This window comes from Hypanus sabinus, unplaced genomic scaffold, assembly GCF_030144855.1.
Source record: "Hypanus sabinus isolate sHypSab1 unplaced genomic scaffold, sHypSab1.hap1 scaffold_2345, whole genome shotgun sequence".
In the NCBI taxonomy this organism is placed as follows: Eukaryota; Metazoa; Chordata; class Chondrichthyes; order Myliobatiformes; family Dasyatidae; genus Hypanus; species Hypanus sabinus.
The window spans coordinates 1-27,229 of record NW_026780461.1 but is presented as its reverse complement, the minus strand read 5'-3'; the positions used below and the strand labels follow the sequence as shown (position 1 = coordinate 27,229).

Sequence of the window (27,229 nt, the reverse complement as noted above, 5' to 3'; positions counted from 1 at the left end):
GTTAGGGAGGGGTACGGAGAATGTAGATGGGGAGGGTTAGGGAGGGGTAGGGTGAATGTAGATGGGGAGGGTTAGGGAGGGGTACGGAGAGTGTAGATGGGGAGGGTTAGGGAGGGGTACGGAGAATGTAGATGGGGAGGGTTAGGGAGGGGTACGGAGAGTGTAGATGGGGAGGGTTAGGGAGGGGTACGGAGAATGTAGATGGGGAGGGTTAGGGAGGGGTACGGAGAGTGTAGATGGGGAGGGTTAGGGAGGGGTACGGAGAATGTAGATGGGGAGGGTTAGGGAGGTGTAGGGAGAATGTAGATGGGGAGGGATAGGGAGGGATACGGAGAATGTAGATGTGGAGGGTTAGGGAGGGGTAGGGAGAATGTAGATGGGGAGGGTTAGGAGGGGTATGGAGAATGTAGATGGGGAGGGTTAGGGAGGGGTAGGGAGAATGTAGATGGGGATGGTTAGGGAGGGGTAGGGTGAATGTAGATGGGGAGGGTTAGGGAGGGGTAGGGTGAATGTAGATGGGGAGGGTTAGGGAGGGGTAGGGTGAATGTAGATGGGGAGGGTTAGGGAGGGGTAGGGAGAATGTAGATGGGGATGGTTAGGGAGGGGTAGGGTGAATGTAGATGGGGAGGGTTAGGGAGGGGTACGGAGAATGTAGATGGGGATGGTTAGGGAGGGGTAGGGAGAATGTAGATGGGGAGGGTTAGGGAGGGGTAGGGAGAATGTAGATGGGGAGGGTTAGGGAGGGGTAGGGTGAATGTAGATGGGGAGGGTTAGGGAGGGGTACGGAGAATGTAGATGGGGAGGGTTAGGGAGGGGTAGGGAGAATGTAGATGGGGAGGTTTAGGGAGGGGTAGGGAGAATGTAGATGCGGATGGTTAGGGAGGGGTAGGGAGAATGTAGATGGGGAGGGTTAGGGAGGGGTAGGGAGAATGTAGATGGGGAGGGTTAGGGAGGGGTAGGGAGAATGTAGATGGGGAGGGTTAGGGAGGGGTAGGGAGAATGTAGATGGGGAGGGTTAGGGAGAGGTAGGGAGAATGTAGATGGGGAGGGGTAGGGAGGGTTAGGGAGAATGTAGATGGGGAGGGTTAGGGAGGGGTACGGAGAATGTAGATGGGGATGGTTAGGGAGGGGTACGGAGAATGTAGATGGGGAGGGGTAGGGAGTGGTAGGGAGAATGTAGATGGGTAGGGTTAGGGAGGGGTAGGGAGAATGTAGATGGGGAGGGTTAGGGAGGGGTACGGAGAATGTAGATGGGGAGGGTTAGGGTGCGGTAGGGAGAATGTAGATGGGGAGGGTTAGGGATGGGTACGGAGAATGTAGATTGGGAGGGTTAGGGTGCGGTAGGGAGAATGTAGATGGGGAGGGGTAGGGAGGGGTAGAGAGAATGTAGATGGGGAGGGTTAGGGAGGGGTACGGAGAATGTAGATGGGGATGGTTAGGGAGGGGTACGGAGAATGTAGATGGGGAGGGTTAGGGAGGGGTAGGGAGAATGTAGATGGGGAGGGGTAGGGAGTGGTAGGGAGAATGTAGATGGGGAGGGTTAGGGAGGGGTAGGGAGAATGTAGATGGGGAGGGTTAGGGAGGGGTACGGAGAATGTAGATGGGGAGGGTTAGGGTGCGGTAGGGAGAATGTAGATGGGGAGGGTTAGGGAGGGGTAGGGAGAATGTAGATGGGGAGGGTTAGGGAGGGTAGGGAGAATGTAGATGGGGAGGGTTAGGGAGGGGTAGGGAGAATGTAGATGGGGAGGGTTAGGGAGGGGTACGGAGAATGTAGATGGGGAGGGTTAGGGAGGGGTAGGGAGAATGTAGATGGGGAGGGGTAGGGAGTGGTAGGGAGAATGTAGATGGGGAGGGTTAGGGAGGGGTAGGGAGAATGTAGATGGGGAGGGTTAGGGAGGGGTACGGAGAATGTAGATGGGGAGGGTTTGGGTGCGGTAGGGAGAATGTAGATGGGGAGGGTTAGGGAGGGGTAGGGAGAATGTAGATGGGGAGGGTTAGGGAGGGGTACGGAGAATGTAGATGGGGATGGTTAGGGAGGGGTACGGAGAATGTAGATGGGGAGGGTTAGGGAGGGGTAGGGAGAATGTAGATGGGGAGGGTTAGGGAGGGGTACGGAGAATGTAGATGGGGAGGGTTAGGGTGCGGTAGGGAGAATGTAGATGGGGAGGGTTAGGGAGGGGTAGGGAGAATGTAGATGGGGAGGGTTAGGGAGGGTTAGGGAGGGGTAGGGAGAATGTAGATGGGGAGGGTTAGGGAGGGGTACGGAGAATGTAGATGGGGATGGTTAGGGAGGGGTACGGAGAATGTAGATGGGGAGGGTTAGGGATGGGTAGGGAGAATGTAGATGGGGAGGGGTAGGGAGTGGTAGGGAGAATGTAGATGGGGAGGGTTAGGGAGGGGTAGGGAGAATGTAGATGGGGAGGGTTAGGGAGGGGTACGGAGAATGTAGATGGGGAGGGGTAGGGTGCGGTAGGGAGAATGTAGATGGTGAGGGGTAGGGAGAATGTAGATGGGGAGGGTTAGGGAGGGGTAGGGAGAATGTAGATGGGGAGGGTTAGGGAGGGGTACGGAGAATGTAGATGGGGAGGGGTAGGGTGCGGTAGGGAGAATGTAGATGGGGAGGGGTAGGGAGGGGTAGGGAGAATGTAGATGGGGAGGGAGGGTTAGTGTGAATGGTGATGGGGAGGGGTAGGGTGAACAGAGATGTGGAGGGAGGGGTAGGGTGAATGTTGATGGGGAGGGGTAGGGTGAACAGAGATGTGGAGGGAGAGGTAGGGTGAATGGAGATGGGGAGGGGTAGGGTGAACAGAGAATTGGGAGGGTTAGGGTGAATGCAGATGTGGAGGGAGGGATATGTAGATGGTGAGGGTGGGGTAGGGTGAACGGAGATGGGGAGAGATAGGGAGAATGGAGATGGGGCAGGAGGGGTAGGGTGAATGGAGATGGGGAGGGATAGGGAGAATGGAGATGGGGCAGGAAGGGTAGGGTGAACGGAGATGGGGAAGGAGGGATTGAGAGAATGGAGATGGGGAGGGGTAGGGTGAACGGAGATGGGGATGGAGGGGTCGGGAGAAAGGCGATGGGAAGGGAGGGATAGGGAGAATGGAGATGGGGAAGGAGGGGTGGGGAGAATGGAGATGGGGAGGAAGGGATAGGGAGAATGGAGGGGGCAGGAGGGGTAGGGTGAATGGAGATGGGGAGGGAGGGTAGGGTGAAAGGAGATGGGGAGGGGTAGGGTGAATGGAGATGGGGAGGGAGGGGTGGGGTAGAGAGGGAGGTGTAGGGTGAATGGAGATGGGGAGGGATAGGGAGAATGGAGATGGGGCAGGAGGGGTAGGGTGAATGGAGATGGGGAGGGAGGGATAGGGTGAAAGGAGATGGGGAGGGGTAGGGTGAACGGAGATGGGGAAGGAGGGATAGAGAGAATGGAGATGGGGAGGGGTAGGGTGAACGGAGATGGGGATGGAGGGGTCGGGAGAAAGGAGATGGGAAGGGAGGGATAGGGAGAATGGAGATGGGGAAGGAGGGGTGGGGAGAATGGAGATGGGGAGGAAGGGATAGGGAGAATGGAGGGGGCAGGAGGGGTAGGGTGAATGGAGATGGGGAGGGAGGGATAGGGTGAAAGGAGATGGGGAGGGGTAGGGTGAACGGAGATGGGGAAGGAGGGATAGAGAGAATGGAGATGGGGAGGGGTAGGGTGAACGGAGATGGGGATGGAGGGGTCGGGAGAAAGGAGATGGGAAGGGAGGGATAGGGAGAATGGAGATGGGGAAGGAGGGGTGGGGAGAATGGAGATGGGGAGGAAGGGATAGGGAGAATGGAGGGGGCAGGAGGGGTAGGGTGAATGGAGATGGGGAGGGAGGGTAGGGTGAAAGGAGATGGGGAGGGGTAGGGTGAATGGAGATGGGGAAGGAGGGGTGGGGTGGAGAGGGAGGTGTAGGGTGAATGGAGGAAGGGGTAGGATGAACGGAGCTGCGGAGGGGTAGGGTGAACGGAGATGGTGATGGAGGGGTTGGGAGAAAGGAGATGGGAAGAGAGGGATAGGGAGAATGGAGAGGGGGAAGGAGGGGTGGGGAGAATGGAGAGGGGGAAGGGGTGGGGAGAATGGAGAGGGGGAAGGAGGGATAGGGAGAAAGGAGATGGGAAGGGAGGGATAGGGAGAATGGAGAGGGGGAGGAAGGGATAGGGAGAAAGATGATGGGAAGGGAGGGATAGGGAGAATGGAGAGGGGGAGGAAGGGATAGGGAGAAAGGAGATGGGAAGGAGGGATAGGGTGAAAGGAGATGGGAAGGAGGGATAGGGTGAACGGAGATGGGGAAGGAGGGATAGGGAGAATGGAGAGGAGGAAGGAGGGGTGGGGAGAATGGAGAGGAGGAAGGAGGGGTGGGGAGAATGGAGAGGAGGAAGGAGGGATAGGGAGAAAGGAGATGGGGAAGGAGGGGTGGGGAGAATGGAGAGGGGGAAGGAGGGGTGGGGAGAATGGAGAGGGGGAAGGAGGGATAGGGAGAAAGGAGATGGGGAAGGAGGGGTGGGGAGAATGGAGAGGGGGAAGGAGGGATAGGGTGAACGGAGATGGGAAGGAGGGATAGGGTGAACGGAGATGGGAAGGAGGGATAGGGTGAACGGAGATGGGAAGGAGGGATAGGGTGAACGGAGATGGGGAAGGAGGGATAGGGTGAACGGAGATGGGGAAGGAGGGATAGGGTGAACGGAGATGGGGAAGGAGGGGGAGAGTGAACAGAGGGAAGGAGAGGGAGAATCATTTCCACTGGCTAGGTTCTGGATTTGGGATAGTGAATCCTTGACTCCACACTCCAGGGGAACACGTCCTCTCCTTCGCCGCGTGCACTGGGAATGCAGAGATCATCCGCATGGTCATCGAGAGCGGGGCTGACATCAGGGCCGTCGACTCCATGGGTACGTCTGGGGTCTCAATGGGGCCTGGCGAAGGGAATGGGAAGGAGTGGGTCCCATTGGGAGTGTGGACGGTGGGAGTGAACGGGAAGGGGTGGATCCCATTGGGAGTGTGGACGGTGGGGGTGAATGGGAAGGGGTGGGGTCCCATTGGGAGTGTGGACGGTGGGGGTGAACGGGAAGGGGTGGGGTCCCATTGGGAGTGTGGATGGTGGGGGTGAATGGGAAGGGGTGGGTCCCATTGGGAGTGTGGATGGTGGGGGTGAATGGGAAGGGGTGGGTCCCATTGGGAGTGTGGATGGTGGGGGTGAATGGGAAGGGGTGGGTCCCATTGGGAGTGTAGACGGTGGGGGTGAATGGGAAGGGGTGGGTCCCATTGGGAGTGTGGACGGTGGGGGTGAATGGGAAGGGGTGGGTCCCATTGGGAGTGTGGACGGTGGGGGTGAATGGGAAGGGGTGGGGTCCCATTGGGAGTGTGGACGGTGGGGGTGAATGGGAAGGGGTGGGTCTCATTGGGAGTGTGGACGGTGGGGGTGAATGGGAAGGGGTGGGTCCCATTGGGAGTGTGGACGGTGGGGGTGAATGGGAAGGGGTGGGGGTCATTGGGAGTGCGGATGGTGGGGGTGAATGGGAAGGGGTGGGTCCCATTGGGAGTGTGGACGGTGGGGGTGAATGGGAAGGGGTGGGTCCCATTGGGAGTGTGGACGGTGGGGGTGAATGGGAAGGGGTGGGGTCCCATTGGGAGTGAGGACGGTGGGGGTGAATGGGAAGGGGTGGGGACCCATTGGGAGTGTGGACGGTGGGGGTGAATGGGAAGGGGTGTGGTCCCATTGGGAGTGTGGACGGTGGGGGTGAATGGGAAGGGGTGGGTCCCATTGGGAGTGTGGACGGTGGGGGTGAATGGGAAGGGGTGGGTCCCATTGGGAGTGTGGACGGTGGAGGTGGACGGGAAGGGGTTGTATCCTATTGGGAGTGTGGACGGTGGGGGTGAATGGGAAGGGGTGGGTCCCATTGGGAGTGTGGACGGTGGGGGTGGACGGGAAGGGGTTGTATCCCATTGGGAGTGTGGACGGTGGGGGTGAATGGGAAGGGGTGGGTCCCATTGGGAGTGTGGACGGTGAGGGTGAATGGGAAGGGGTGGGTCCCATTGGGAGTGTGGACGGTGGGAGTGAACGGGAAGGGGTGGGGTCCCATTGGGAATGTGGACGGTGGGGGTGAATGGGAAGGGGTTGTATCCTATTGGGAGTGTGGACGGTAGGGGTGAACGGGAAGGGGTGGATCCCATTGGGAGTGTGGACGGTAGGGGTGAACGGGAAGGGGTGGGTCCCATTGGGAGTGTGGACGGTGAGGGTGAATGGGAAGGGGTGGGGTCCCATTGGGAGTGTGGACGGTGGGGGTGAACGGGAAGGGGTGGGGTCCCATTGGGAGTGTGGACGGTGGAGGTGAATGGGAAGGGGTGGATCCCATTGGGAGTGTGTACGGTGGGAGTGAATGGGAAGGGGTGGGGCCCCATTGGGAGTGTGGACGGTGGGGGTGAACGGGAAGGGTTTGTATCCTATTGGGAGTGTGGACGGTGGGGGTGAACGGGAAGGGTTTGTATCCCATTGGGAGTGTGGACGGTGGGGGTGAACGGGAAGGGGTGGGTCCCATTGGGAGTGTGGACGGTGGGGGTGAACGGGAAGGGTTTGTATCCTATTGGGAGTGTGGACGGTGGGGGTGAACGGGAAGGGGTGGGTCCCATTGGGAGTGTGGACGGTGGGGGTGAACGGGAAGGGTTTGTATCCTATTGGGAGTGTGGACGGTGGGGGTGAACGGGAAGGGGTGGGTCCCATTGGGAGTGTGGACGGAGGGGGTGAACGGGAAGGGGTGGGGTCCCATTGGGGGTGTGGACGGTGGGGGTGAACGGGAAGGGTTTGTATCCTATTGGGAGTGTGGACGGTGGGGGTGAACGGGAAGGGGTGGGTCCCATTGGGAGTGTGGACGGAGGGGGTGAACGGGAAGGGGTGGGGTCCCATTGGGGGTGTGGACGGTGGGGGTGAACGGGAAGGGTTTGTATCCTATTGGGAGTGTGGACGGTGGGGGTGAATGGGAAGGGGTGGGTCCCATTGGGAGTGTGGACGGAGGGGGTGAACGGGAAGGGGTGTGTCCCGGTGGGAGTGTGGACGGTGGGGGTGAATGGGAAGGGGTGGGGTCCCATTGGGAGTGTGGACGGTGGGGGTGAACGGGAAGGGTTTGTATCCTATTGGGAGTGTGGACGGAGGGGGTGAATGGGAAGGGGTGGGTCCCATTGGGAGTGTGGACGGAGGGAGTGAACGGGAAGGGGTGGGGTCCTATTGGGAGTGTGGACGGTGGGGGTGAACGGGAAGGGTTTGTATCCTATTGGGAGTGTGGACGGTGGGGGTGAACGGGAAGGGGTGGGTCCCATTGGGAGTGTGGACGGTGGGGGTGAACGGGAAGGGGTGGGTCCCATTGGGAGTGTGGACGGAGGGGGTGAACGGGAAGGGGTGGGGTCCCATTGGGGGTGTGGACGGTGGGGGTGAACGGGAAGGGTTTGTATCCTATTGGGAGTGTGGACGGTGGGGGTGAATGGGAAGGGGTGGGTCCCATTGGGAGTGTGGACGGTGGGGGTGAACGGGAAAGGGGGGGGTCCCATTGGGAGTGTGGATGGTCGGGGTGAATGGGAAGGGGCGGGGTCCCATTGGGAGTGTGGACGGTGGGGGTGAATGGGAAGGGGTGTGGTCCCATTGGGAGTGTGGACAGTGGGAATGAATGGGAAGGGGTGGGGTCTCATTGGGGGTGTGGACGGTGGGGGTGAATGGGAAGGGGTGGGTCCCATTGGGAGTGTGGACGGTGGGGGTGAATGGGAAGGGGTGGGTCTCATTGGGAGTGTGGACGGTGGGGGTGAATGGGAAGGGGTGGGGTCCCATTGGGAGTGTGGACGGTGGGGGTGAATGGGAAGGGGTGGGGTCCCATTGGGAGTGTGGACAGTGGGAATGAATGGGAAGGGGTGGGGTCCCATTGGGAGTGTGGACGGTGGGGGTGAATGGGAAGGGGTGGGGTCCCATTGGGAGTGTGGACAGTGGGAATGAATGGGAAGGGGTGGGGTCCCATTGGGAGTGTGGACGGTGGGGGTGAATGGGAAGGGGTGGGGTCCCATTGGGAGTGTGGACGGTGGGGGTGAATGGGAAGGGGTGGGTCTCATTGGGAGTGTGGACGGTGGGGGTGAACGGGAAGGGGTGGGTCCCATTGGGAGTGTGGACGGTGGGGGTGAATGGGAAGGGGTGGGGTCCCATTGGGAGTGTGGACGGTGGGGGTGAATGGGAAGGGGTGGGTCCCATTGGGAGTGTGGATGGTGGGGGTGAATGGGAAGGGGTGGGGTCCCATTGGGAGTGTGGACGGAGGGGGTGAATGGGAAGGGGTGGGTCCCATTGGGAGTGTGGACGGAGGGGGTGAATGGGAAGGGGTGGGTCCCATTGGGAGTGTGGACGGTGGGGGTGAACGGGAAGGGGTGGGTCCCATTTGGAGTGTGGACGGAGGGGGTGAACGGGAAGGGGTGGGTCCCATTGGGAGTGTGGACGGAGGGGGTGAACGGGAAGGGGTGGGTCCCATTGGGAGTGTGGACGGAGGGGGTGAACGGGAAGGGGTGGATCCCATTGGGAGTGTGGACGGTGGGGGTGAACGGGAAGGGGTGGGGTCCTGGTGGGAGTGTGGACGGTGGGGGTGAACGGGAAGGGGTGGGTCCCATTGGGAGTGTGGACGGTGGGGGTGAATGGGAAGGGGTGGGTCCCATTGGGAGTGTGGACGGAGGGGGTGAACGGGAAGGGTTTGTATCCCATTGGGAGTGTAGACGGTGGGGGTGAATGGGAAGTGGTGGATCCCATTGGGAGTGTGGACGGAGGGGGTGAACGGGAAGGGGTGGGTCCCATTGGGAGTGTGCACGGTGGGGGTGAATGGGAAGGGGTGGGTCCCATTGGGAGTGTGGACGGTGGGGGTGAACGGGAAGGGGTGGGGTCCCATTGGGAGTGTGGACGGTGGGGGTGAATGGGAAGGGTTTGTATCCTATTGGGAGTGTGGACGGTGGGGGTGAACGGGAAGGGGTGGGTCCCATTGGGAGTGTGGACGGAGGGGGTGAACGGGAAGGGGTGGGTCCCATTGGGAGTGTGGACGGAGGGGGTGAACGGGAAGGGGTGGGTCCCATTGGGAGTGTGGACGGTGGGGGTGAATGGGAAGGGGTGGGGTCCCATTGGGAGTGTGGACGGTGGGGGTGAACGGGAAGGGGTGGGTCCCATTGGGAGTGTGGACGGTGGGGGTGAACGGGAAGGGGTGGGGTCCCATTGGGAGTGTGGACGGTGGAGGTGAATGGGAAGGAGTGGGGTCCCATTGGGAGTGTGGACGGTGGGGGTGAATGGGAAGGGGTGTGGTCCCATTGGGAGTGTGGACTGTGAGGGTGAATGGGAAGGGGTGGGTCCCATTGGGAGTGTAGACGGTGGGGGTGAACGGGAAGGGGTGGGTCCCATTGGGAGTGTAGACGGTGGGGGTGGACGGGAAGGGGCGGGGTCCCATTGGGAGTGTGGACGGTGGGAGTGAATGGGAAGGGGTGGGGTCCCATTGGGAGTGTGGACGGTGGGGGTGAATGGGAAGGGATGGGGTCCCATTGGGAGTGTGGACGGTGGGGGTGAATGGGAAGGGGTGGGTCCCATTGGGAGTGTGGACGGTGGGGGTGAACGGGAAGGGGTGGGTCCCATTGGGAGTGTGGACGGAGGGGGTGAACGGGAAGGGGTGGGTCCCATTGGGAGTGTGGACGGAGGGGGTGAACGGGAAGGGGTGTGTCCCGGTGGCCGCCGAGAGCTGACGCGAAGGGCTGGGGTGGGGAATGCCAGTCTGACGCTGTGTGCCCTCTGTTCCTCTTTCACGGTTCAGGCAACACGGCCCTGCACGTCCTCGCTCTGCAGCCCAACAGGACCATCGCCTGCCAGGTGTACGACCTCATCGAGAGCTTGGAGGAGCCGGACGCCTCTCTGAGGGCCAGCCTCCTCCCCAACCTCGAGGGCCTCACGCCCATCAAGCTGGCCGCTGTCGAGGGCAACATTGTGGTGAGGGGCCTCGAGGGAGAGGGAGGGAGCTAGTTGAGAGGATTTGGAGAGGATGTTTCCTATAGTGAGGGAGTCTAGGACCAGAGGACACAGATAGAGTGGATGTGGAGAGGATGTTTCCTGTAGTGGGGGAGTCTAGGACCAGAGGTCACAGATAGAGTGGATATGGGGAGGATGTTTCCTATAGTGGGGGAGTCTAGGACCAGAGGACACAGATAGAGTGGATGTGGACAGGATGTTTCCTGTAGTGGGGGAGTCTAGGACCAGAGGACACAGATAGAGTGGATGTGGAGAGGATGTTTCCTATAGTGGGGGAGTCTAGGACCAGAGGACACAGATAGAGTGGATGTGGAGAGGATGTTTCCTGTAGTGGGGGAGTCTAGGACCAGAGGACACAGATAGAGTGGATGTGGAGAGGATGTTTCCTATAGTGGGGGAGTCTAGGACCAGAGGACACAGATAGAGTGGATGTGGAGAGGATGTTTCCTGTAGTGGGGGAGTCTAGGACCAGAGGACACAAATAGAGTGGATGTGGAGAGGATGTTTCCTGTAGTGGGGGAGTCTAGGACCAGAGGACACAGATCGAGTGGATGTGGACAGGATGTTTCCTGTAGTGGGGGAGTCTAGGACCAGAGGACACAGATCGAGTGGATGTGGACAGGATGTTTCCTGTAGTGGGGGAGTCTAGGACCAGAGGACACAGATCGAGTGGATGTGGACAGGATGTTTCCTGTAGTGGGGGAGTCTAGGACCAGAGGACACAGAGAGAGTGGATGTGGAGAGGATGTTTCCTGTAGTGGGGGAGTCTAGGACCAGAGGAGACAGATAGAGTGGATGTGGAGAGGATGTTTCCTATAGTGGGGGAGTCTAGGACCAGAGGACACAGATAGAGTGGATGTGGAGAGGATGTTTCCTATAGTGGGGGAGTCTAGGACCAGAGGACACAGATAGAGTGGATGTGGAGAGGATGTTTCCTGTAGTGGGGGAGTCTAGGACCAGAGGACACAGATAGAGTGGATGTGGAGAGGATGTTTCCTGTAGTGGGGGGAGTCTAGGACCAGAGGACACAGATGGAGTGGATGTGGAGAGGATTTCCTGTAGTGGGGGAGTCTAGGACCAGAGGACACAGATAGAGTGGATGTGGAGAGGATGTTTCCTGTGGTGGGGGAGTCTAGGACCAGAGGACACAGATAGAGTGGATGTGGAGAGGATGTTTCCTGTAGTGGGGGAGTCTAGGACCAGAGGACACAAATAGAGTGGATGTGGAGAGGATGTTTCCTATAGTGGGGGAGTCTAGGACCAGAGGACACAAATAGAGTGGATGTGGAGAGGATGTTTCCTGTAGTGGGGGAGTCTAGGACCAGAGGACACAGATAGAGTGGATGTGGAGAGGATGTTTCCTGTAGTGGGGGAGTCTAGGACCAGAGGACACAAATAGAGTGGATGTGGAGAGGATGTTTCCTGTAGTGGGGGAGTCTAGGACCAGAGGACACAGATCGAGTGGATGTGGACAGGATGTTTCCTGTAGTGGGGGAGTCTAGGACCAGAGGACACAGATCGAGTGGATGTGGACAGGATGTTTCCTGTAGTGGGGGAGTCTAGGACCAGAGGACACAGAGAGAGTGGATGTGGAGAGGATGTTTCCTGTAGTGGGGGAGTCTAGGACCAGAGGACACAGATAGAGTGGATATGGAGAGGATGTTTCCTATAGTGAGGGAGTCTAGGACCAGAGGACACAGATAGAGTGGATATGGAGAGGATGTTTCCTATAGTGGGGGAGTCTAGGACCAGAGGACACAGATAGAGTGGATGTGGAGAGGATGTTTCCTATAGTGGGGGAGTCTAGGACCAGAGGACACAAATAGAGTGGATGTGGAGAGGATGTTTCCTGTAGTGGGGGAGTCTAGGACCAGAGGACACAGATAGAGTGGATGTGGAGAGGATGTTTCCTGTAGTGGGGGAGTCTAGGACCAGAGGACACAAATAGAGTGGATGTGGAGAGGATGTTTCCTGTAGTGGGGGAGTCTAGGACCAGAGGACACAGATCGAGTGGATGTGGACAGGATGTTTCCTGTAGTGGGGGAGTCTAGGACCAGAGGACACAGATCGAGTGGATGTGGACAGGATGTTTCCTGTAGTGGGGGAGTCTAGGACCAGAGGACACAGATCGAGTGGATGTGGACAGGATGTTTCCTGTAGTGGGGGAGTCTAGGACCAGAGGACACAGAGAGAGTGGATGTGGAGAGGATGTTTCCTGTAGTGGGGGAGTCTAGGACCAGAGGACACAGATAGAGTGGATATGGAGAGGATGTTTCCTATAGTGAGGGAGTCTAGGACCAGAGGACACAGATAGAGTGGATATGGAGAGGATGTTTCCTATAGTGGGGGAGTCTAGGACCAGAGGACACAGATAGAGTGGATATGGAGAGGATGTTTCCTATAGTGGGGGAGTCTAGGACCAGAGGACACAGATCGAGTGGATGTGGACAGGATGTTTCCTGTAGTGGGGGAGTCTAGGACCAGAGGACACAGAGAGAGTGGATGTGGAGAGGATGTTTCCTATAGTGGGGGAGTCCAAGACCAGAGGACACAGATAGAGTGGATGTGGAGAGGATGTTTCCTGTGGTGGGGGAGTCTAGGACCAGAGGACAGAGATAGAGTGGATGTGGAGAGGATGTTTCCTGTAGTGGGGGAGTCTAGGACCAGAGGACACAGATAGAGTGGATGTGGAGAGGATGTTTCCTATAGTGGGGGAGTCTAGGACCAGAGGACACAGATAGAGTGGATGTGGAGAGGATGTTTCCTGTGGTGGGGGAGTCTAGGACCAGAGGACAGAGATATAGTGGATGTGGAGAGGATGTTTCCTGTAGTGGGGGAGTCTAGGATCAGAGGACACGGATAGAGTGGATGTGGAGAGGATGTTTCCTGTAGTGGGGGAGTCTAGGACCAGAGGACACAGATAGAGTGGATGTGGAGAGGATGTTTCCTATAGTGGGGGAGTCTAGGACCAGAGGACACAGCCTCAGAATGATCTGGGTCAGCTGGAAAAACGGGCTGAAAAATGCGAGATGGAATCTCACCGACAAGTGGGAGGTGTTGTGCTCTGGAGGGACCAACCAGGGTGGGTCTCACACCGTGAACGGGGAGGGCACTGAGGAGTGCGGCAGGGCAAAGGGATCCGGGAACACCGGCCCATCCATCATCCATCGAAAGTGACGTCACAGACCCGTCACAGGTTGTAAAGAGAGATTTTGGCCCTCACAAATCAGAGTATTGAGTACAGAAACGCCACACACAAAATGGCGGTGGGACGCAGCAGGCCGGGCAGCATCTACAGGGAGAAGCGCTGTCGACGTTTCGGGCCGAGACCCTTCATCAGGACTAATCGAAGAGTTGGAAGTAGTGGGGGGTGGGGGAAATGCGAAGTGATGGGAGGAGACCGGAGGGTTTGGGGTTAAGCTGAGAGCTGGAAAGGTGATTGGCAAAAGGGGTACAGAGCTGGAGAAGGGAAAGGATCATGGGACGGGAGGTCTCGGGAGAAAGGAAGGGGGAAGGGGAGGGAGCACCAGAGGGAGATGGAGTGCAGGCAGTGACGGGCAGAGAGAGAAAAAAAAAAGGGGAGTGGGTAAAATATAAATAACTCAGGGACGGGGTAAGTAGGGGAGGAGGGGCATTAACGGAAGTTAGAGAAGTCAATGTTCATGCCATCAGGTTGGAGGCTACCCGGCCGGTATATAAGATGTTGTTCCACCAACCTGAGTGCGGCTTCATCTTGACAGTAGAGGCCGTGGTTAGACACAGCAGAATGGGAATGGGACGTGGAATTAAAATGTGTGGCCACTGGGAGATCCTGCTTTCTCTGGCGGACCGAGCGTAGGTGTTCAGCGAAACGGTCTGCCAGTCTGCGTCGGGTCTCACCGGTATATAAAAGGCCCCACCGGGAGCACCGGACGCAGTAGACCGCACCGGCCGACTCGCAGGTGAAGTGTCGTATCGAGTACAGGAGATGGGATGTTGTGATGGACTTGTAAAAGACGTTGGTGAGGCCTGTTCTGGAGTATTGTGTTCAGTCTGGGTCAGCTATCTGCAGGAAAGATGGAACTAAGACTGAAAGATTACAAAGGCCATTGACCGGGACCTGGAGGACCTGAGTTATGAGGAAAGATTGAAGAGGTTAGAATTTTACTCCCCTGAATACAGAAGACAGAGAGGAGATTTGATAGGGGTAGACAAAATTATGAGGGGTATAGACGGGGTGAAGGCAAGCTGAGGTTGGATGGGACTTCAACCAGAGGTCAGGGGTTGAGGGTGAAAGGTGAGAAGTTGGAACACGGGGTGGGGGGGGGGGGGGAACTTCGCTCAGAAGGTGGGGGCAGAGCGCAGGACGGGCTGCCCGCACAGGGGGTGCACGCCAGCTCCATTGCGGCGGCCAGGAGAAGACAGAGTAGGTATGGGTGGGTGCCGCATGCTCCGGGGCAAGTCGTTGGGAATTGGCATGCTAATGGTTTGGCATAGAGTAGATGTGCTGAAGGGCCAGTTTTCTGTGTTGGAGTCTTGTATGACCACAGACCGCAGGTGAAGGAGTAGGCCATTCGGCCCTTCTAGCCAGCACCGCCGTTCACTGTGATCGTGGCTGGTCGTCCACAATCAGTACCCCGTTCCTGCCCTCTCCCCATATCCCTCGACCCCGCTATCTATAAGAGCTCTATCTAACTCTCTCTCGAATGTATCCAGAGACTTGGCCTCCACTGCCTTCTGGGGCAGAGCATTCCACAGATCCACCACTCTCTGGGTGAAAAAGTTTTTCCGCATCTCGGTTCGAAATGGCCGACCCCTCATTCGTAAACTGTGGCCTCTGGTTCTGGACTCACCCATCAGCGGGAACATGCTTCCTGCCTCCAGCGTGTCCAATCCCTCAATAATCTTATGTGTTTCAATCAGATCCCCTCTCATCCTTCTAAATTCCAGTGTGTACAAGCCCAGTCGCTCCAATCTTTCAACATATGACAGTCCCGCCATTCCGGGAATTAACTTTGTGAACCTACGCTGCACTCCCTCAATAGCAAGAATGTCCTTCCTCAAATTTGGAGACCAAAACTGCACACAATACTCCAGGTGGGGTCTCACCAGGGCCCTGTACAGCTGCAGAAGGATCTCTTTACTCCTATACTCAATTTCTCTTGTTATAAAGGCCAGCATGCCATTAGCTTTCTTCACTGCCTGCTGTACCTGCATGCTTGCTTTCATTGACTGACATACAAGAACACCTAGATCTCATTGTACTTCCCCTTTTCCTAACTTGACACCATTTAGATAGTAATCTGCCTTCCTGTTCTTGCCACCAAAGTGGATAACCTCACAGTTATCCACATTAAACTGCATCTGCCATACATTTGCCCTCTCACCCAACCTGTCCAAGTCATCCTGCATTCTCATAACATCCTCCTGACATTTCACACTGCCACCCAGCTTTGTGTCATCAGCAAATTTGCTAATGTTACTTTTAATCCCTTCATCTAAATCATTGATGTATATTGTAAACAGCTGCGGTCCCAGCACCGAACCTTGCGTTACCCCACTGGTCACAGCCTGGTATTCCGAAAGGGACCCGTTAATCACTACTCTTTGTTTCCTGTCAGCCAGCCAATTTTCCAATCCATGTCAGTACTCTGCCCCCAATACCATGTGCCCTAATTTTGCCCACTGATCTCCTATGTGGGACTTTATCAAAAGCTTTCTGGAAGTCCAGGTACACTACATCCACTGGCTCTCCCTTGTCCATTTTCATAGTTACAGCCTCAAAAAACTCCAGAAGATTAGTCAAGCATGATTTCCCCTTCATAAATCCCTGCTGACTCGGACTGATCCTTCTCCTGCTATCCAAATGTGTCGTAATTTCCTCTTTTATAATTGACTCCAGCATCTTTCCCACCACTGACGTCAGGCTAACCGGTCTATAATTCCCTGTTTTCTCTCTCCCTCCTTTCTTGAAAAGTGGGACAACATTAGCCACCCTACAATCAGCAGGAACTGTTCCTGAATCTATAGAACATTGGAAAATGATTACCAATGCGTCCACGATTTCTAGAGCCACCTCTTTAAGTACCCTGGGATGCAGACCATCAGGTCCCGGGCACTTATCAGCCTTCAGACTCAACAATCTATCCAACACCGTTTCTTACCTAATATAAATTTCCTTCAGTTCATCCTTTACCCTAGTTCCTTTGACCACTATTACATCTGGGAGATTGTTTGTGTCTTCCCTAGTGAAGACAGATCCAAAGTACCTGTTCAACTCATCTGCCATTTCCTTGTTCCCCATAATAAATCCACCTGCTTCTGTCTTCAATGGTCCAATTTTGGTCTTAACTATTTTGTTGCTATTCACATACCTAAAGAAGCTTTTACTATCCTCCTTTATATTCTTGGCTAGTTTACCTTGTACCCTCATTTTTTCTTGGCGTATTGCCTTTTTTGTATCTTCTGTTGCTCTTTAAAAGCTTCCCAGTCCTCCGGTTTCCCGCACATCTTTGCTATGTTATACTTCTCCTCTTTTATTTTTGTACTGCCCTTTACTTCCCTCATCAGCCATGGTCGCCCCTTACTCCCCTTAGGATCTTTCTTCCTCTCTGGAATGAACCGATCCTGCACCTTCTGCATTATTCCCGGAAGTACCTGCCATTGTTGTTCCACTGTCTTCCCTGCTAGGGTATTGTTCCATTGAACTTTGGCCAGCTCCTCCCTCATAGCTCCATAGTTCCCTTTGTTCAACTGTCATACTGACACATCCGATTTTCCCTTCTCCTTCTCAAATTGTAGGTTAAAACATATCATATGGTCACTACCTCCTAATGACTCCTTTACCTTGAGGTCCCTGATCAAATCCGGTTCACTGCACAACACTAAATCTAGAATTGCCTTCTCTCTGGCAGGCTCCAGTACAAGCTGTTCTAAGAATCACTTAACCATATAGCCATATAACAATCACAGCATGGAAACAGGCCATCTCGGCCCTCCTAGTCCGTGCCGAACGCTTACTCTCACCTAGTCCCACTGGCCCATATAACCATATCACAATTACAGCACGGAAACAGGCCATCTCGGCCCTTCTAGTCCGTGCCAAACGCTGACTCTCACCTAGTCCCACTGGCCCATATAACCATATCACAATTACACACGGAAACAGGCCATCTCGGCCCTTCTAGTCCGTGCCGAACGCTGACTCTCACCTAGTCCCACTGGCCCATATAACCATATCACAATAACACACGGAAACAGGCCGTCTCGGCCCTTCTAGTCCGTGCCAAACGCTGACTCTCACCTAGTCCCACTGGCCCATATAACCATATCACAATTACACACGGAAACAGGCCATCTCAGCCCTTCTAGTCCGTGCCGAACGCTGACTCTCACCTAGTCCCACTGGCCCATATAACCATATCACAATTACAGCACGGAAACAGGCCATCTCAGCCCTTCTAGTCCGTGCCGAATGCTTACTCTCACCTAGACCCACTGGCCCATATAACCATATCACAATTACACACGGAAACAGGCCATCTCGGCCCTTCTAGTCCATGCCGAATGCTTACTCTCACCTAGTCCCACTGGCCCATATAACCATATCACAATTACAGCAGGGAAACAGGCCGTCTCGGCCCTTCTAATCCGTGCTGAACGCTTACTCTCACCTAGTCCCACTGGCCCATATAACCATATCACAATTACACACGGAAACAGGCCATCTCGGCTCTTCTAGTCCGTGCCGAATGCTTACTCTCACCTAGTCCCACTGGCCAATATAACAATATCACAATTACAGCACGGAAACAGGCCATCTCGGCCCTTCTAGTCCGTGCCGAACGCTGACTCTCACCTAGTCCCACTGGCCCATATAACCATATCACAATTACACACGGAAACAGGCCATCTCGGCCCTTCTAGTCTGTGCCGAACGCTGACTCTCACCTAGTCCCACTGGCCCATATAACCATATCACAATTACAGCACGGAAACAGGCCATCTCGGCCCTTCTAGTCCGTGCCGAACGCTGACTCTCACCTAGTCCCACTGGCCCATATAACCATATCACAATTACACACGGAAACAGGCCATCTCAGCCCTTCTAGTCTGTGCCGAACGCTTACTCTCACCTAGTCCCAGCTACCCGCACTCAGCCCATAACCCTCCACTCCTTTCCTGTCCATATACCTATCCAATTTTACCTTAAATGACACGACTGAACTGGCCTCTACTACTTCTACAGGAAGCTCATTCCACACAGCTATCACTCTCTGAGTAAAGAAATACCCCCTCATGTTTCCCTTAAACTTCTGCCCCCTAACTCTCAACTCATGTCCTCTAGTTTGAATCTCCCCTACTCTCAATGGAAACAGCCTGTTCACGTCAACTCTGTCTATCCCTCTCAAAATTTTAAATACCTCGATCAAGTCCCCCCTCAACCTTCTACGCTCCAATGAATAGAGACCTAACTTGTTCAACCTTTCCCTGTAACTTAGGTGCTGAAACCCAGGTAACGTCCGAGTAAATCGTCTCTGCACTCTCTCTAATTTATTGATATCTTTCCTATAATTCGGTGACCAGAATCGGCCATACTGCATGATCTCTTCTCGAGCTTTCCGCTCCATTGATTCTGTCGTCCTTTTTAACTTCTCTTACTTTCACTTTCCCTTTAACTCCAACCACCCATTTCCAGTTCATCCCCCTCCGCCCCGCTACTCCGTTTAAGCACACCCGTGTTGCAGACAGAGGCAAGCCAGCCAGCCAGAATTCGGGTGCGAGCCGTGTCCCTATTGAATCTCAGAGCAGGGAGGTCGTGCCACCATTGTACAACGTAGTTCTGATCTCCTCTACCTGCCGGAGGCCTCCCCACCCACGTCCACCAACACCCCATCGCGCGAGTAGGCAAAAGCCCGGTAGCAGTCGCGGGCCCAACGCCCGCTCGGAGGTCCGATGGCGGAGGAGAAGATGCTACCCCTCCGTCGTCCTCGAGGCTCCTGTACCCCCGCCACACCCTCCCCCACCGTTGTCAGCCTGTCTCCTGAACGTCTGTGGAACGGGAACAGAATGTGCCGACCCGTCTCCGCCTTGTGGAGTGAACAAGGACGGGCACCGCCCTCCGGAGCACCTCCTTCCCAGCGCCCCGAGTCTCTGACCGTGGAATCAGCCGTGCGTTGTCAGCCTGTCTCCTGAATGTCTGTGGAACGGGAACAGAATGTGCCGACCCGTCTCCGCCTTGTGGAGTGAACAATCTAACATAAGTTTAACATTACACCCCAACTCAGCCTTCCACGCTCCAAAGAATAGAGACCTAACTTGTTCAACCTTTCTCTGTAACTTAAGTGCTGAAACCCAGGTAACATCCGAGTAAATCGTCTCTGCACTCTCTCTAATTTATTGATATCTTTCCTATAATTCGGTGACCAGAATCGGCCATACTTGGCCACTCTGCATGATCTCTTCTCGAGCTTTCCGCTCCATTGATTCTGTCGTCCTTTTTAACTTCTCTTACTTTCACTTTCCCTTTAACTCCATCCACCTATTTCCAGTTCATCCCTCCGTCGTCCTCGAGGATCCTGTACCTCCCCCGCCCCGCCCGGTGCGCTCAGTGCTGGGGTGGGGGGGGGGGGGTTGCGCCTGCCACCCGTGGCCGGTGCTACAGGCCCAGCTCGGCTCTGGGCCCCACGGGCTGACCCGCCGACCTCTGCTCCCGCACGCAGATGTTCCAGCACCTGATGAACAAGCGGAGGCTGACGCAGTGGACCTTCGGTCCGGTCTCCAACTGCCTCTACGATCTGTCCGGGATCGACTCCTGGGGAGAGGACTACTCCGTCCTGGAGCTGGTGGTGGCCAGCAAGAGGACAGAGGTGTGTGGCCGTCGCTGGAGTTGGGAGGGTCCCACTGGGCGCAGGGACGGCGGGAGACAAAGGGAGTGAATGGGAAGGGGTGGGGTCCCATTGGGAGTGTGGACGGTGAGGGTGAATGGGAAGGGGTGGGTCCCATTGGGAGTGTGGACGGTGGGGGTGAATGGGAAGGGGTGGGGTCCCATTGGGAGTGTGGACAGTGGGAATGAATGGGAAGGTGTGGGGTCCTGGTGGGAGTGTGGACGGTGGGGGTGAATGGGAAGGGGTGGATCCCATTGGGAGTGTGGACGGTGGGGGTGAATGGGAAGGGGTGGGGTCCCATTGGGAGTGTGGACGGTGGGGGTGAATGGGAAGGGGTGGGTCCCATTGGGAGTGTGGACGGTGGGAGTGAATGGGAAGGGGTGGGGTCCCATTGGGAGTGTGGACGGTGAGGGTGAATGGGAAGGGGTGGGGTCCCATTGGGAGTGTGGACGGTGGGAGTGAATGGGAAGGTGTGGGGTCCTGGTGGGAGTGTAGACGGTGGGGGTGAATGGGAAGGGGTGGATCCCATTGGGAGTGTGGACGGTGGGGGTGAATAGGAAGGGGGGGTCCCATTGGGAGTGTGGACGGTGGGGGTGAATGGGAAGGGGTGGGGTCCCATTGGGAGTGTGGACGGTGGGGGTGAATGGGAAGGGGTGGGTCCCATTGGGAGTGTGGACGGTGGGGGTGAATGGGAAGGGGGGGGTCCCATTGGGAGTGTGGACGGTGGGGGTGGACGGGAAGGGGTGGGTCCCATTGGGAGTGTGGACGGTGGGGGTGAATGGGAAAGGGGGGGGTCCCATTGGGAGTGTGGATGGTGGGAGTGAATGGGAAGGGGTGGGGTCCCATTGGGGGTGTGGACGGTGGGGGTGAACGGGAAGATGTGGGTCCCATTGGGAGTGTGGACGGTGGGGGTGAACGGGAAGGGGTGGGGTCCCATTGGGAGTGTGGATGGTGGGGGTGAATGGGAAGGGGGGGGTCCCATTGGGAGAGTGGACGGTGGGGGTGGACGGGAAGGGGTGGGTCCCATTGGGAGTGTGGACGGTGGGGGTGAATGGGAAAGGGGGGGGTCCCATTGGGAGTGTGGATGGTCGGGGTAAATGGGAAGGGGCGGGGTCCCATTGGGAGTGTGGACGGTGGGAGTGAATGGGAAGGGGTGGGGTCCCATTGGGGGTGTGGACGGTGGGGGTGAACGGGAAGATGTGGGTCCCATTGGGAGTGTGGACGGTGGGAGTGAATGGGAAGGGGTGGGTCCCATTGGGAGTGTGGACGGTGGGGGTGAACGGGAAGGGGTGGGGTCCCATTGGGAGTGTGGACGGTGGGGGTGAATGGGAAAGGGTGGGTCCCATTGGGAGTGTGGACGGTGGGGGTGAATGGGAAGGGGTGGATCCCATTGGGAGTGTAGACGGTGGGGGTGAATGGAAAGGGGTGGGTCTCATTGGGGGTGTGGACGGTGGGGGTGAATGGGAAGGGGTGGGTCCCATTGGGAGTGTGGATGGTGGGAGTGAATGGGAAGGGGTGGGGTCCCATTGGGAGTGTGGACGGTGGAGGTGAATGGGAAGGGGTGGGGTCCCATTGGGAGTGTGGACGGTGGGGGTGAATGGGAAGGGGTGGGTCCCATTGGGAGTGTGGACGGTGGGGGTGAATGGGAAGGGGTGGGGTCCTGGTGGGAGTGTGGACGGTGGGGGTGAATCGGAAGGGGTGGATCCCATTGGGAGTGTGGACGGTGGGGGTGAATGGGAAGGGGTGGGGTCCTGGTGGGAGTGTGGACGGTGGGGGTGAACGGGAAGGGGTGGGGTCCTGGTGGGAGTGTAGACGGTGGGGGTGAATGGAAAGGGGTGGGTCTCATTGGGGGTGTGGACGGTGGGGGTGAATGGGAAGGGGTGGGTCCCATTGGGAGTGTGGACGGTGGGGGTGAATGGGAAGGGGTGGGGTCCCATTGGGAGTGTGGACGGTGGGGGTGAATGGGAAGGGGTGGGTCTCATTGGGAGTGTGGACGGTGGGGGTGAATGGGAAGGGGTGGGTCCCATTGGGAGTGTGGACGGTGGGGGTGAATGGGAAGGGGTGGGTCTCATTGGGGGTGTGGACGGTGGGGGTGAATGGGAAGGGGTGGGGTCTCATTGGGAGTGTAGACGGTGGGGGTGAATGGGAAGGGGTGGATCCCATTGGGAGTGTGGACGGTGGGGGTGAATGTGAAGGGGTGGGGTCCCATTGGGAGTGTGGACGGTGGGGGTGAATGGGAAGGAGTGGGTCCCATTGGGAGTGTGGACGGTGGGGGTGAACGGGAAGGGGTGGGGTCCCATTGGGAGTGTGGACGGTGGGGGTGAATGGGAAGGGGTGGGTCCCATTGGGAGTGTGGACGGTGGGGGTGAACGGGAAGGGGTGGGTCCCATTGGGAGTGTGGACGGTGGGGGTGAATGGGAAGGGGTGGGGTCTCATTGGGAGTGTAGACGGTGGGGGTGAATGGGAAGGGGTGGATCCCATTGGGAGTGTGGATGGTGGGAGTGAATGGGAAGGGGTGGGTCCCATTGGGAGTGTGGACGGTGGGGGTGAATGGGAAGGGGTGGGTCCCATTGGGAGTGTGGACGGTGGGGGTGAATGGGAAGGGGTGGGGACCCATTGGGAGTGTGGACGGTCGGGGTGAATGGGAAGGGGCGGGGTCCCATTGGGAGTGTGGACGGTGGGGGTGAATGGGAAGGGGTGTGGTCCCATTGGGAGTGTGGACAGTGGGAATGAATGGGAAGGGGTGGGGTCTCATTGGGGGTGTGGACGGTGGGGGTGAATGGGAAGGGGTGGGTCCCATTGGGAGTGTGGACGGTGGGGGTGAATGGGAAGGGGTGGGTCTCATTGGGAGTGTGGACGGTGGGGGTGAATGGGAAGGGGTGGGGTCCCATTGGGAGTGTGGACGGTGGGGGTGAATGGGAAGGGGTGGGGTCCCATTGGGAGTGTGGACAGTGGGAATGAATGGGAAGGGGTGGGGTCCCATTGGGAGTGTGGACGGTGGGGGTGAATGGGAAGGGGTGGGGTCCCATTGGGAGTGTGGACAGTGGGAATGAATGGGAAGGGGTGGTGTCCCATTGGGAGTGTGGACGGTGGGGGTGAATGGGAAGGGGTGGGTCCCATTGGGAGTGTGGACGGCGGGTGTGAATGGGAAGGGGTGGGGTCCCATTGGGAGTGTGGACGGTGGGGGTGAATGGGAAGGGGTGGGTCCCATTGGGAGTGTGGACGGTGGGGGTGAATGGGAAGGGGTGGGGTCCCATTGGGAGTGTGGACGGTGGGGGTGAATGGGAAGGGGTGGGGTCCCATTGGGAGTGTGGACAGTGGGAATGAATGGGAAGGGGTGGGGTCCCATTGGGAGTGTGGACGGCGGGTGTGAATGGGAAGGGGTGGGGTCCCATTGGGAGTGTGGACGGTGGGGGTGAACGGGAAGGGGTGGGGTCCCATTGGGAGTGTGGACGGTGGGGGTGAACGGGAAGGAGTGGGGTCCCATTGGGAGTGTGGACGGTGGGGATGAATGGGAAGGAGTGGGTCCCATTGGGAGTGTGGACGGTGGGGGTGAACAGGAAGGGGTGGGGTCCCATTGGGAGTGTGGACGGTGGGAATGAACGGGAAGGGGTGGGTCCCATTGGGAGTGTGGACGGTGGGGGTGGATGGGAAGGGGTGGGGTCTCATTGGGATTGTGGACGGTGGGGGTGAATGGGAAGGGGTGGGTCTCATTGGGGGTGTGGACGGTGGGGGTGAATGGGAAGGGGTGGCGTCTCTTTGGGAGTGTAGACGGTGGGGGTGAATGGGAAGGGGTGGATCCCATTGGGAGTGTGGACGGTGGGGGTGAATGGGAAGGGGTGGGTCCCATTCGGAGTGTGGACGGTGGGAATGAATGGGAAGGGGGGGGTCCCATTGGGAGAGTGGACGGTGGGGGTGGACGGGAAGGGGTGGGTCCCATTGGGAGTGTGGACGGTGGGGGTGAATGGGAAAGGGGGGGGGTCCCATTGGGAGTGTGGATGGTCGGGGTAAATGGGAAGGGGCGGGGTCCCATTGGGAGTGTGGACGGTGGGAGTGAATGGGAAGGGGTGGGGTCCCATTGGGGGTGTGGACGGTGGGGGTGAACGGGAAGATGTGGGTCCCATTGGGAGTGTGGACGGTGGGAGTGAATGGGAAGGGGTGGGTCCCATTGGGAGTGTGGACGGTGGGGGTGAACGGGAAGGGGTGGGGTCCCATTGGGAGTGTGGACGGTGGGGGTGAATGGGAAAGGGTGGGTCCCATTGGGAGTGTGGACGGTGGGGGTGAATGGGAAGGGGTGGATCCCATTGGGAGTGTAGACGGTGGGGGTGAATGGAAAGGGGTGGGTCTCATTGGGGGTGTGGACGGTGGGGGTGAATGGGAAGGGGTGGGGACCCATTGGGAGTGTGGACGGTCGGGGTGAATGGGAAGGGGCGGGGTCCCATTGGGAGTGTGGACGGTGGGGGTGAATGGGAAGGGGTGTGGTCCCATTGGGAGTGTGGACAGTGGGAATGAATGGGAAGGGGTGGGGTCTCATTGGGGGTGTGGACGGTGGGGGTGAATGGGAAGGGGTGGGTCCCATTGGGAGTGTGGACGGTGGGGGTGAATGGGAAGGGGTGGGTCTCATTGGGAGTGTGGACGGTGGGGGTGAATGGGAAGGGGTGGGGTCCCATTGGGAGTGTGGACGGTGGGGGTGAATGGGAAGGGGTGGGGTCCCATTGGGAGTGTGGACAGTGGGAATGAATGGGAAGGGGTGGGGTCCCATTGGGAGTGTGGACGGTGGGGGTGAATGGGAAGGGGTGGGGTCCCATTGGGAGTGTGGACAGTGGGAATGAATGGGAAGGGGTGGGGTCCCATTGGGAGTGTGGACGGTGGGGGTGAATGGGAAGGGGTGGGTCCCATTGGGAGTGTGGACGGCGGGTGTGAATGGGAAGGGGTGGGGTCCCATTGGGAGTGTGGACGGTGGGGGTGAATGGGAAGGGGTGGGTCCCATTGGGAGTGTGGACGGTGGGGGTGAATGGGAAGGGGTGGGGTCCCATTGGGAGTGTGGACGGTGGGGGTGAATGGGAAGGGGTGGGGTCCCATTGGGAGTGTGGACAGTGGGAATGAATGGGAAGGGGTGGGGTCCCATTGGGAGTGTGGACGGCGGGTGTGAATGGGAAGGGGTGGGGTCCCATTGGGAGTGTGGACGGTGGGGGTGAACGGGAAGGGGTGGGGTCCCATTGGGAGTGTGGACGGTGGGGGTGAACGGGAAGGAGTGGGGTCCCATTGGGAGTGTGGACGGTGGGGATGAATGGGAAGGAGTGGGTCCCATTGGGAGTGCGGACGGTGGGGGTGAACAGGAAGGGGTGGGGTCCCATTGGGAGTGTGGACGGTGGGAATGAACGGGAAGGGGTGGGTCCCATTGGGAGTGTGGACGGTGGGGGTGGATGGGAAGGGGTGGGGTCTCATTGGGATTGTGGACGGTGGGGGTGAATGGGAAGGGGTGGGTCTCATTGGGGGTGTGGACGGTGGGGGTGAATGGGAAGGGGTGGCGTCTCTTTGGGAGTGTAGACGGTGGGGGTGAATGGGAAGGGGTGGATCCCATTGGGAGTGTGGACGGTGGGGGTGAATGGGAAGGGGTGGGTCCCATTCGGAGTGTGGACGGTGGGAATGAATGGGAAGGAATGGGGTCCCATTGGGAGTGTGGACGGCGGGGGTGAATGGGAAGGGGTGGGGTCCCATTGGGAGTGTGGACGGTGGGGGTGAATGGGAAGGGGTGGGTCCCATTGGGAGTGTGGACGGTGGGGGTGAACGGGAAGGGGTGGGGTCCCATTGGGAGTGTGGACGGTGGGGGTGAATGGGAAGGGGTGGGGACCCATTGGGAGTGTGGACGGTGGGAATGAATGGGAAGGGGTGGGGTCTCATTGGGGGTGTAGATGGTGGGAATGAATGGGAAGGGGTGGGGACCCATTGGGAGTGTAGACGGTGGGGATGAATGGGAAGGGGTGGGGTCTCATTGGGAGTGTGGACGGTGGGGGTGAATGGGAAGGGGTGGGTTCCATTGGGAGTGTAGACGGTGGGGGTGAATGGGAAGGGGTGGGTCCCATTGGGAGTGTAGACGGTGGGGGTGAATGGGAAGGGGTGGGGACCCATTGGGAGTGTGGACGGTGGGGATGAATGGGAAGTGGTGGGGTCTCATTGGGGGTGTAGACGGTGGGAATGAATGGGAAGGGGTGGGGTCTCATTGGGGGTGTAGACGGTGGGGATGAATGGGAAGGGGTTACCGCAAATATTGTAAATTTTCTCATAATTCAGCCTGGGTTAATCTGGGATTTGGACAGCCAGGGCTGCGTGTCTGGATTGGCCAGAAGGGGAACTTACCGGGGGCTCCTTGTCTCCCCTGCCCCAGGCTCTCTCCATCCTGGAACTGCCTCCCCTCAAGCAGCTGATCTCCCTCAAGTGGAACCGCTACGGCAAGTTCTACTTCTGGCTGCTGACCCTGCTGTACCTGGCCTACATCATCACCTTCACCCTCTGTTGTACCTACCGTCCCCTCAAACCGCGCACCAGCAACGTCACCGACCCCCGGGACACCACCGTCTTCGTGCAGAGAACGCTCCAGGTCGAAACCTCGCGTGCGTCTCCCAGTGTGAATGTGTGTCAGAGTGTGAGTGTGTGGGATTAGAAACATCGGTGCAGGAGTCGGCCATTCGGCCCTTCGAGCCTGCTCCGCCATTCAGTATGATCATGGCTGATCATCCAACTCAGGACCCTGTACCTGCTTTCTCTCCATACCCCCGATCCCTTTAGCCACAAGGGCCATATCTAACTTGCTCTTAAATAAAGCCAATGAACCGGCCTCAACTGTTTCCTGTGGCAGAGAATTCCACAGATTCACCACTCTCTGCGTGAAGGAGTTTTTCCTCATCTCGGTCCTAAAAGGCTTCCCCTTTATCCTTAAACTGCGACCCCTCGTTCTGGACTCCCCCAACATCGGAAACAATCTTCCTGCATCTAGCCTGTCCAATCCCTTTAGAATTTTATACGTTTCAATAAGATCTCCCTCAATCTTCTACATTCCAGTGAGTATCAGCCTACTCGATCCAGTCTTTCTTCATATGAAGGTCCTGCCATCCCAGGAATCAATCTGGTGAACCTTCTCTGTACTCCCTCTATGGCAAGAATGTCTTTCCTCAGATTAGGGGACCAAAACTGCACACGATACTCTAGGTGCGGTCTCACCAAGGCCTTGTACAACTCCAGTAGAACCTCCCTGCTCCTGTACTCAAATCCTTTTGCTATGAATGCCAACATACCATTTGCCTTTTTCCCCGCCTG

At 57.6% G+C, this 27,229-nt stretch overlaps 1 protein-coding gene across 1 annotated transcript; it reads left to right on the top strand.

The window, feature by feature from the left end:
* Positions 1-4,719: 4,719 nt before the first annotated feature.
* Positions 4,720-26,582, top strand: LOC132387916 (transient receptor potential cation channel subfamily V member 5-like). The gene is made up of 4 exons (XM_059960232.1): positions 4,720-4,917; positions 9,835-10,007; positions 19,748-19,894; positions 26,301-26,582. Exons 1-4 carry the CDS (start codon positions 4,872-4,874, stop codon positions 26,574-26,576), a joined length of 642 nt encoding a protein of 213 aa, XP_059816215.1. The 5' UTR covers positions 4,720-4,871; the 3' UTR covers positions 26,577-26,582.
* The last annotated feature ends 647 nt before the right edge of the window (positions 26,583-27,229 follow it).

Coding starts and splice junctions, on each gene's coding strand:
- LOC132387916 (XM_059960232.1), top strand. CDS start 4,872: ATGGTCATCGAGAGCGGGGCTGACATCAGGGCCGTCGACTCCATGG. Junction 4,918..9,834: donor CAGGGCCGTCGACTCCATGG/GTACGTCTGGGG, acceptor TTCACGGTTCAG/GCAACACGGCCCTGCACGTC. Junction 10,008..19,747: donor CTGTCGAGGGCAACATTGTG/GTGAGGGGCCTC, acceptor TCCCGCACGCAG/ATGTTCCAGCACCTGATGAA.